We start from the raw sequence: 11,598 nt of genomic DNA on the forward strand, positions 1-11,598 counted from the left end.
ATATTATTCATTAAAATTAAGGTTTTATGTTCAACTAAGGACACCAAAGAGAGATGAGATACTAGGAGATATCTGTAATCTTATAAACTGAAATTCAATAAAGAGATGAATCCTAGTAAAAAAGCTGACAAAAAATACAAACAATTGATTCTGGACAAGATAACTACATATATGCCACTCTATCCTCTCCTATTAAATATAGCTTTAAAATTTGAAAAGAATGCCCAGGCAATTATTTGAGGACTCTCAAAAATAAATAGTTGCAGGAGGATCAGGGAAGAAGACATAAATTTGAAGTATCACTGAAGTGGTGGTGAGTTTACCATTTTTTCCCCTCAGGCATTACCCTAGTCTGGTTTCAACAGATCAAAACCTGGAAGTGGGCATCATGCTGACAGCTCCAAGAAAAGCCTATTAGATTTGGTGTAAGGAGATACACCATTATAAAATATCTAGAGAAGGGTTTCTCAACTTTGTCACTACAGGTACAGGCGTACCTCAAGAGATATTGTGGGTTCAATTCCAAAGCACCGCAATAAAAATATCGCAATAAATTAAGTCACAAATTTTTTTGGTTTCTAGTGCATAAAAAAGTCATGTTTACACTACATTAGTCTATTAAGTATGTAGCATTATGTCTAAAAAATAATGTACATAACCTTAATTTTAAAATATTTTATTGCTAAAAAATGCTAACCATCATCTTAGCCTTTACTGAGTCATAATCTTTGCTGTGTTGAGTCTTGCTTTGATGTTGATGGCTGCTGACTGATCAGAGTGGTGGTCGCTGAAGGCTGGCGTGGCTGTGGCAATTTCTTAAAATAAGACAATGAAGTTGCTGCATTGACTCTTCCTTTCACAGATGATTTCTCTAGCATGTGATGCTGTTTGATAGCATTTTACTCATGAAGCTTTCAAAATTATAACCTCAAACCTTGCTGCTGCTTTATCAAGGAAGCTTATGTAATATTTAAATCCTTTGTGGTCATTTAATCAATCTTCACAGCATCTTTCATCAGAAGTAGATTCCATCCATCTCAAGAAAACACTTTCTTTGCTCATCCATCTCCTCATCCGTTAGTTATGAGATTGCAGCAGTTCGGTCACATCTTCAGGCTTCACTTCTAACTCTAGTTCTCTTGCTACTTCCACTACATCTGCAGTTACTTCCCTCACTTAAGTCTTAAACCTTTCAAAGTCATTCATGAGGGATGGGATCAAACTTTTCAAACTCCTGTTAATGTTGATATTTTGAACTCTTCCCAGGAATCGCAAATGTTCTTAACGACATTGAGACCACTAAAACTTTCCCCATATCAGCAATAAGGCTGTTTTCACTTTCTAATCATGCATTTGTTCACCGGAGTAGGACTTTTAATTTCTTTCAAAAGCTTTTCCTTTGTATTCACAATTTGGCTCGCTGTTTGGGGTAAGAGGCCTAGCTTTTAGCCTACTGCGGTTTTTGACATGCCTTCTTCACTAAGCTTGATCATTTATAGCTTTTGATTTGAAGTGAGAGACTTACAACCCTTCCTTTCACTTTTACACTGAGAGACCATTGTAGGTTATTAAATGGCCTAATTTAAATATTGTAGTATCTCAGAGAATAGAGAGGCCCGGTAAGGAGGGAGATAGGGGAATGGCTGGTTAGTGGAGTAGTCAGAACACACACATTTATCAAGTAAGTTTGCCATCTTACATGGGTGTGGTTCGTGGAGCCCCAAAACAATTACAATAGTAACATCAAAGATCACTGATCATGGATCACCATAACAAATATAATCAAAAAGTTTGAAATACTGAGAGACCAAAATGTGACACAGAGACACAAAGTGAGCTAATACTGTTGGAAAATGGCATGGAAAGAATTGCTGGATGAAAGGTTGCTATAAACCTTCAATTTGTAAAACATGCAACCTCGGTGAAGTGCAATAAAGCAAAGAGCAATAAAACGAGGTATGCCTGTATTAATTTAGGCCAGATAATTCTTTGTTGCAATGGCACTGTTCTGTACACTGTAGGATGTTTATTAGCATCCTGGCCTCTACCACTAGATACCTGTAGCACTCCCCAGTTTTAACAACCAAACAAGTCTCCAGACAATGCCAAATGTGCCTTGGGGGACAAAATCACCACCAGCAACTCCACCACCACAATCTCCAACTGAGAGGTACTGCCCTAGAGCAAGCACTAAAGAAACTGATCGTTGAAATGACAACAAATTAAAAATAAAATGCTAAAAAAAAGTCCAAAAAAAAAAAAGCAGAGAAGAGGAAACAGGAATGAAAAACAGAGGGAAGAAAAAACAAGTAATAAAATAGTAGGCCTAAATTACAACTTTATGCTTTTATTAGAGTCATTTTAAATATGATATACATTATGCTCTGTATAACAATGTTTTGATTGATGATGGGCCATATATATAACAGCAGTCCCATAGATTATTATAATGGAGCTGAACAATTTCTATCACCTAGTGATGTCACAGTTGTCTTAAGGTCATAGCTCGTGCATGAATCACGTTTATAGTGATGTTGCTGTAAACAAGCCTACTGCACTGCCAGACATATAAAAGTGTAACACATATGATTATGTACAGTACATATTGATAATAAACTGTTGCTAGTTTATGTATTTACTATACTTTTTATCATTATTTTAGAGTGTACGCTTTCTACTTATAAAAAAGTTTGCTATAGAACACTAGGCTGTGTTACATCAGTAGCAGCCTCATAATCTCCTGTTTACCCCATCTCCTGATTACATCATTCTCTTGTGCTTGATTTAACCTCATGTTGTTTTATACAGTAGCATGCTGTACAGGCTTGTAGCCTAGGAGCAATAGGCTGTACCATATAGATACAGACTAGGTATGTAGCACACTCTACCATCTAGGTTTGTGTAGGTGCACTCTATGATGTTCACACAATGACAAAATCACCTAACACATATCTCTGAATCCATCCCCCTCAAGCGGCATGTGACTCAAGGTAGGTTAAAAGTAAAAGGATGGAAACAGATATACCATACAAACACTAATCAAAAAAAAAAAAAAAATAGAGTGGCTTTATGTTAATACCAGAGAAAGTAGACCAGAGCAAAGAAAGTTACCAGGGATAAAGAGGGACATATAGTAATAAAAGCTAAGTTTGCCATTAAATGTAACGATCCTAGATACATATGTACCTAACAACAGACCTTCAAAAAACATGAAGCAAAAATGAATACGATGAAAAGGAGAAAATGACAAATCAATTGTAGCTGGAAACTTCAACTCTCCTCTCACTGTAGAACTAAACAGAAAAATCAGTCAGAATATAGAAAGCTAAACAATCCACAAAATGATCTTACACTAACAGAAAAATCCACCAAGAACAGCAGAATATACATTCTTTTCAAAGGCATGTGGGTTAAAAACCGTAACAAAGTTCAAAGAATTGAAATCATACAAAATTCCCTCACCATAACAGAATCAGACTAGAAGTCAACAACAGAATAACAGGAAAATCTCCAAGCATCTGGAAATGAAAAATACTTCTAAATGATCCATTAGTCAAAAAATCCAACAGTCAAACAGAACTCTCAAGGAAAATTAGAAAATATTTTGAATGGACTAAAGATGAAAATACATTATCGAAATTTGTGAGATTCAGATAAAACAGTGCTTAGAAGGAAATTAACAGCATTAAATTCTTATATTAAAAAGATGAAAGGTCTCAATAACCTAAGTTGCTACCTTAAAAAATTAGAAAACTAAGAGAAAAACCGAAAGCAAGAATAAAGGAAATGTTTAAGAGAAGAAATTAATCAAATAATAAACAGAAAACTAGAGAAAATCAATGAAAACCTAAGAAAATGAAGGGTTTAGGAATGTCACATGCAAAATCATGCTGGAATTTACAGCTAGAGAAGAAATACTAAAAAGGAAGAATGATTATGTTTGAATATCTGTAGAGCTGTCATGGGAAGCACAGTGATAACCTACAGAGCAATGCCAAAGAAAACGGGTGTAATTATAGGAAGGTAGATAAGATATACTGGATCAATGTAAGAGAGAATTTCTATCAGAGCTAGCCGACAGTGAAATTTTAACCATACACAGGCTTCACTTCTTTGATACAGCTCTTTTTCTCTGATTCAAACAGGCTTTGCCTAATACAATAACACTGTGATTCACTTGGTTTTTTTCTACCCTTACCCTTCCACCTTTATATGCCTACTCCTTTGTTCCAAGACATGAGAGATTGGTTTTCTGATTTATTTTCTTGGATACTATTGGAAATAAAATCTGTCCTAAGAGGAGCTGTAAAGTTAGGCGTAACAGTATTAATGTTAACATTAGTCTCTTACAGAATGTTCAAAATAATCATAATTATACAACAATTAGAAAGCAAATGCACCTTGCGACTCTTCCTCCGACTAGAGGAACTGAACACCATGTCTCATTGCAAGTTTGAGCATTTCATGATAAATTATTGTCTCATGAGTCCATTATAGGTAGAACAACAAAACTTCCATTGAAATGGAAACAAATGACAGTGGGGATTGTAACTATGATTGTTGTTTTATTATAGTTTTAAGATTATAACCATTTTTTGTCCTTATAACCTTATTCACATTTTTATGTAAATAAAAATGCCTTGTTAACTAATGTGTTACCTGTAGATAAACTTGCTTGCTTGAGATAATGTGTTACTTGTAGATAAGCTTGCTTGCTTGAGAACCATAGACTTCGAAGGAAGCTGGCTTCATTCCCAGACATCTGGGTGCCAGAAGACTGACTGCAAAAATCCTTCCCAGACCTCCTTACCAGAACATGCTGTGCAAAGGACTCCATGGGAAAAGAGGAGTTCCTTACCCCTCCTTGGTAATTCCTTTGTTTCACTTACCTTCCTTCCAGGTGGCCTGAGAAACAAGCCATGGTCAGGAGACAGGATAAAAAAGAAGACAAGATAGTAGACCCAGAGACATTCTCCCTTCCCTCCAGGATGTGGCTCTGAATTTCTCCCTTGTCCCTTAGTCAGCCCTTGTCTCTTACCTAGCCCTCTCCCTGTAACCCCTGCTGGCACTGAAGCACAAGCTGCAAGATGGTCAGATGGTCTTTGTGACAGCAGTCCACCATCTTTTCAGGGTGCCAGCTTTTGAGTAAACCTGCTTTCCGCCCCCCCAACCCTTGTCTCTGGACTATTGGCTCATGAGCAGCAAGCAGCCACACCTGAGTTTGGTAACAAAATGGGTTGCTTCATAAAACAGTAAGCTTTTCATTACTCAAACAATCCGAATGAATATCTCATCAGAAATTCCATTTAGAGAATTTAGAGGTGACCTTTAAGAATGTTCAGTTATTTGATTATGAAAGTCTACTTTATAAAATATTATGTAGATTTAAGCATTTAATAATTTAATTCTGCTTCATTAACCTACAATTATAACATACTGTGACAACATGAAGAATCACAGCCTCCATTTTCATAAGGCCCCATAAATAAAAAGTGTTTAATAAAGCAAATAATATTCATTCTATGGCTGGAACCAGAATGGAAATCTAATTTGCTAAGGCAACAATTTTAAATTCATTGTTAAAATACATCAAATCAGATTTACATGATTTTGGAGACCCTATAATAAAAAAAGTAGTTGCATAAAGCTATAATTGTTAATTTGCAGTATATACTATATTGTTTCCCTATAAGATAAAATAATAACACACATGGTAAAAAGAAATGTCTGTGATCCCTTTTACTATTCCCAGAGCCAGAAAACGAAGCTGAAAATGCTTACATCTAATCTGGTCTGATGCTGCTTAGTCATCTGATCTTGAACCTTCAGTCTTCGAAGAAGTTCTTTGAAACCCACCATTGGTACAGGAATTAACCTGAAGAAATGCAAGTGGTCAATTTTCAGGCCCTAAATCTATTACAAAATATGAGAACTTAAGGTTTTTGTGATAACATTCATATAATTTCACATTAAATTTCTAGGGTTTAGGGACAAATCTAGGACTATGAAATCAACAATGTTACACTGCAGAGATTTATTTACCCTCCCTATTTTACAAAGGAGGAAACAGAGTTCAGTCAAAAGTTGCATTATTAAATGCAAATATAATTAGGGTATTAGTACTCAGATTTCAATGTTTTCACCACACTACGCTGCCGTACCATAGTCAACATTCTGTAAAAAGCAACAGAAATGAAAATAAACTCATCTCAAATGTAAGAATTAAAATTAATAGCTTAAATTTTTTTTGCTTTCCTAATAGTAAGTATTAGTTCTTATAGGAAAAGAAAGATGAAGATATACTTACTTTTCAGAATCAGGGTTATCCACCTTGGCTTGTTCCCAGATAATAGGATCAACACCTACCACAAAGAAAAAATTTTTTTCTAAAAGAAACTATTTTCCATTTTTATAATATTTGTATGGGAAAGGCCTTCCCAAAATAAGACGCAAAACCCATAAGCTGTAATGAAAAATGGCTGTCAAATATGGCCACGATAAAAATAAAAATTTTTGTGGGATAAAGCTAAAAAAAGTATAGATAGGAAATACCTATAAGATAACCAACCTATAGGATAACAGATTAATCTTCAGAGTATATAGAAAGAGCTCCTATAATTCAGGAAGATAAAAAAAAATCTAAGCAAATGGGTAAAGGACATGAATAGGTAGTTCGCAAAAAATACAAACGTGGCTAATAAATTTACAAAAAGATGCTCAACTTTACTAGTAATCAGAGAAATCCAAATGAAAATAGCTATTAATTTTTTGTCATCAGAGTAGCAAAATGTAAAAGGTAATCATTGTTGACACACTAGAGCAAAATGAGAAAATACTAGAAAAATGAAAGATATGAGAAAATATGAGAAAAACAACACATTCCTGTTATGAATGTAAATGGTAGAACTTTCTCTGGAGAGCAGTTTGGCAGTAGCTAACAACATATAAAGTATACATAATCTTGACTCAAAAATTTCATTACCAGAGATCTAGTCTAAAAAAAAAATACCCATGTATTCTAAGACATATTTATGAGGATGTTAATTGTTGCATAGTTTATAACAGTGAAAAGGTAAAAAACTAGAGGTTAGGTCATGTAAGGTACATTCACGGTATTCCATGTAGTTTTTAAAAAGAATAAGATTTACCTTTATGACCCGACATGGAAAATACTAAGAAATACTGTAAGGGCAAGATGCAGTAAATGTACAGGGCAGAATCCTTTTTTTAAGGACTTCCATGTACATATGTTTGTATTAAAATCACAGATAAAAGACTAATAGCACAATAAATTATTAATAGTAGTTACTTCTGTGGAAAGGAGATAGAGAAGGATCTGTCATATAGTCATATAGTCAACCTAGTTATGCCATCTAGAATATTTTACAGTGAGAACACATTCAGGTTTTACTTGAATACTCAGTTAAAATGAGAGACAAACTAGAAAAAAATAAATCAAAATATTAAAAGTAAATTACCTTTGGGTAGATGGATTATGGACAATTTTCCTTTAGCTTGTAATTTCCCCAAATTTCTAGCAAACATATTAGCTATATAATAAAAACACTAGATGAATGAATACAATAAAAACATTCAAAACTATGTCCTAAATAAACAGACATGTAATAAACTGACACTAGTTTTTAATAACATTAATAACATTAATAACCAATACCTCCCAAAATAGTGGACGCATATATTTCTAAGTCTTTCATTTCCTCAACTCTATGCGTCTTGAAACATACCAGCAGGAGGATTCTGTAAAAGCTGTTTGATCTGTGCAGGAGAAAGTTCTGTTCTAGTCATTGAAAGAGTTACACCAAGTTGCTGCAGTTGTGTTTTTATATTGGTTTGTTCAAAATGCGTATATAGTGTTGTAGCTGGAACTCTTCTTGAAGTACCATTTGGAGAACGCTCAACAACATAAATGACAACTTCTGTCCTGGGAAAAAAATAACCAAATTATAAAATATGGAGCACATAACTCATAACCATAAATATCAATGCAGTATGTGATTTTCAAAGGGCACTAGCTGAGTTCAGAAATGGTTTTAGAAGGGAATTAAAAATTTTTTTCTTAACTCTCTGAAAATAAGGAACCTTTACTTAATGTTATGTTCAACTATAAAGCAACTTAAATGATGAAGTTAAAATGAGATTAAAGGCAAATAAGATAGTATTTGTAAAATGTTTGCTTAGCTGCAAAGTCCTATGTAAATATTATTTATTATTTTTTTCTAGATTCAAGAAGTATTTTGGAAATTCTGTTGAAGTCCATGGGCTGTTTTACTGCAAGTTAAGCCCAAGAAGTAAAATATGATTTCAGTTATCTAATAACAATAATTCTAAACCAAAGACAGCCTAAAGCAAATGTCTTGCCACTAAGTGTGAAAATTGCAGGACAACAGAAGTTAATCAATCATATTTATCCATGAATGAACATGAATACTAATCAGTTAAAACTTTCCATTAACCTCTCTGTGGCTCTTGATTTGTATACAGCCACAATTGTTTCTTCCTGTTTCTAAAAGAAAAAATCTAAGAAATTACTAGCATCTAATAAATTACAAAATCCAAGATTAAGAAAAAAGCTTTTAAACATTTCTATGTAAGTACTGAAAAATCACTAGCTGAGAAATAACATTCTGCTCTGAGATATAATTGTTTTAGCAACAAAAACACTTTGGATCACTTTCTTTGGGCCAAGGCACACAGAAATAAATAGTATATTTAATGTATACTTACTGATCATCTGGCAACGTTTTAATACCCTCTACATTTACAGTGAGGGTCTGGTTTCCTGCCAAAACTTTATGCAACGATTCTACCAATTGCTGTTGCTGGCTTCGAATATCTGTTTCTTTTTTGTTGAAAATTAAAACCACTAGCCCATCTTCATCTTTATTATTGGGCATACAACTATAACCTACTGCCTGTGGGATGACAAAATAAATAATATCAAAAATATGTACAGATCTTAAATCAGGTATTTAATATTAATAGCTTCATATGTGCTAAAATAGGGAAAACAGCTTAAGGTCTGGTAGTAAAGGAAATAATGATTCTTTTCTCCTTGTGCCCTAGAAGGTCACGCAAGTATAAAGAGAAATTATTTTACCCAAGAAATTTATAGAGTAAAGTTAAAATTTCCTTTTCAATGGAGTAACTAAATAGCTTTCTCCTCTGAAAAACTTTGATATTATTGTTAGGTGTTTCTGCACACTACTGAAATAACTCTGTCGTATAAAAATGACTACAAAAGTCATGGACCAAAATGTATGTCATTTTACTACATATCAGACTCATGGAATCTTAAGTTTTAGATATATAAAGAAATGATTTATTAAACAAGTACTTTTAAAGTAAAATAATAACATAGTCAACTTATACATACTATCAAGAATGTCTACGTCATTTTATGGTTTTCTGTAATACAAAACTTATATAATGGGCTAGTTTTTTTTCACATAATATTAAATATGACAAACTATCTTTTTAGGGAATTAATCTTTTAGATAGAAGCCTTTTCTCTTTTGTCACCACTTATAACACAAGGTTTTGAAAAGAATTTAAATTCACTCTGGATTAGTTCATTATGCATTTTACCATTTGTGTTATCAATTTAAAAATTAAATTGTTATAGTCAACTTATGTCTAGTGTATACCTCTTAGTCACTAAACACTTTTTGTCAGAGTGATGAGATAATGAGATGTTCCCTAACAAGATTGGCTAGTCACTTTTTATTGTTTAATCTTGTTCTAGGGTCTAATTCTCAGCTTTGCAGCTCCAAGGACAGGCTTATGTTTAGGTTTCAGAGACTGACATCGGTCAACAAAACTCAAAAGAGGCTGAAGTATAAACTGGATTGCCATATGCTAATTTGTTATAAAAATTCACCACAAACTGACCTAAATACCCCTCACTGGCTGATGAACAGAATCTTTGAAAAGTCAAATTCAAATGGAAAGGTTTTATGTTTGCTAGGCACAGAATGAGAACAAAGAAAATGGACTACACTGTTTTAACAGCTTTGGCATCCAGCTATAATAATGACAATAGGATTGTACATGCCAACCAGAACAGAAAGTCCTGTCTGCTGATTAGGGTACACTTTCCCGGATAATGTTAGATGACTATCACTAAATTCTAGTTTTACATCTCCTCTTTAAAGATGCCAAGCAGACCATTTCCCTTCTGTTAACACTTTTTCCTCAATTATAAATTACATTCTATTCATACCTTCCTGGTCACCTTTAATCACACAAATGTAAGAAATCACTTCTATATTATAATTTCTGTATTTTTAAAACGAAAGTATAATTGTACCACACTCAAGGTACTAAAATAACAAGCAATTGTTTTCTTAATATTATTTTAATCTACATATCATATTCTCTTATGCACACTTTCCAAGTGAAGAGCAAAAGCAATATTAATACCTTAAATCGGCAAAAGGGATTTTCTTGTGTGAATTCCACTGGTGGAATGTTATTATTGAAATATCCTTTTCCTGTGCCCCAAAAGGCCTGCAGTTGATTCCATTTTGCCAAAATAGCATCCCTCTCATCTCCTAATAGCGTTGGAGCAGAAAGAGCACTTGCAGTATTTATCAGTTGGTTGGACTGGGCAGGAGCTTGTGTAGGCTGACTGAAGAGACCACCTAATGCTAAAAATATACCCCAAAATTAGTATTTCAAAAAAAAAAAAAAATCAATTCAGATCCTAGGTATGGTAGGCAGAATATTGTTCCCCACCCAACAAAGATGTCCACAACCTAATCCCCAGAATCTGTAAATATGTTTCTTTATACAGCAAACAAGACTTTGCAGATATGATTAAGAGATTAAGTTGGGATTATCTTGGATTATCAGAATGGGCTCAACATAATCATAAGGGTCCTTAAACAGGAAGAGGGAGGTCAGATAAAAGAGAGATCTGAAGATGGGATGCAGCTGGCTTTGAGGATGGAGGAGGGGGCTACAATCCAAGAAATGCAGAGACTCTCGAAGCTGCACAAGACAAAGGAATGGATTCTCCCCTAGAGCCTCTAGAAGTAACAGAGCCCTGCCAACACCTTGATTTTAACCCAGTAAAACCCATTTCTAGATTTCTGATCTCCAGAACTGTAAGCAATACATTTTTGTTGTTTTAAGCCACTATATCTGTGACACTTTGTTATGGAACAATAGGAAACTAACATACCAGGACAATTCTTATAATGTTAAAATTGCTTTTCTAATGGCATCATCTTAATATAATTAATTCCATTACCAGAACACAAACAGGGTCCATCATATTAGACCCACATCCAAAAAAAAACCAAAAAAAAAAAAAAAAGCACATAGATATAGAAAAGTAAAGGTTGTGAAGTTGCAAAATTGTTTTTTAAAATAACCTTTATTGCTGTTATATTTGTATTATAAATACAAATTGGATACAAAGATACAAAATAAACAAAAAGAATCATTTTATCAGTGTTACATCATTATCATCTTAATAAACACTTTTCCTTCTCTTATCACAAAGAAATATATAGTGAAAAGAACAACAAATGGACCAACCATCAGGATTCCAGGCTTAAAGCTTTAGCTGGCTGT

At 33.7% G+C, this 11,598-nt stretch overlaps 1 protein-coding gene across 3 annotated transcripts in view; it reads right to left on the reverse strand.

Annotated features, from left to right (window-relative positions):
* Positions 1–11,598, reverse strand: part of NUP54 (nucleoporin 54) — a 29,929-nt gene that overhangs the window by 6,981 nt on the left and 11,350 nt on the right. For 2 of the 3 annotated variants that reach the window (XM_011360559.2, XM_011360561.2), the window contains exons 4-9: positions 10,441–10,667; positions 8,746–8,933; positions 7,746–7,942; positions 7,479–7,550; positions 6,308–6,362; positions 5,782–5,875 (exon numbers count right to left, since the gene is read on the reverse strand). In XM_011360559.2, the coding sequence (XP_011358861.1) occupies positions 5,782–5,875; positions 6,308–6,362; positions 7,479–7,550; positions 7,746–7,942; positions 8,746–8,933; positions 10,441–10,667 (833 nt within the window). The remainder of the gene's footprint in view (positions 1–5,781; positions 5,876–6,307; positions 6,363–7,478; positions 7,551–7,745; positions 7,943–8,745; positions 8,934–10,440; positions 10,668–11,598) is intronic. The other variant, XM_011360560.2, reaches the window with a different exon arrangement.

The sequence above is a fragment of the Pteropus vampyrus genome, unplaced genomic scaffold, assembly GCF_000151845.1.
Source record: "Pteropus vampyrus isolate Shadow unplaced genomic scaffold, Pvam_2.0 Scaffold56, whole genome shotgun sequence".
NCBI lineage: Eukaryota > Metazoa > Chordata > Mammalia > Chiroptera > Pteropodidae > Pteropus > Pteropus vampyrus.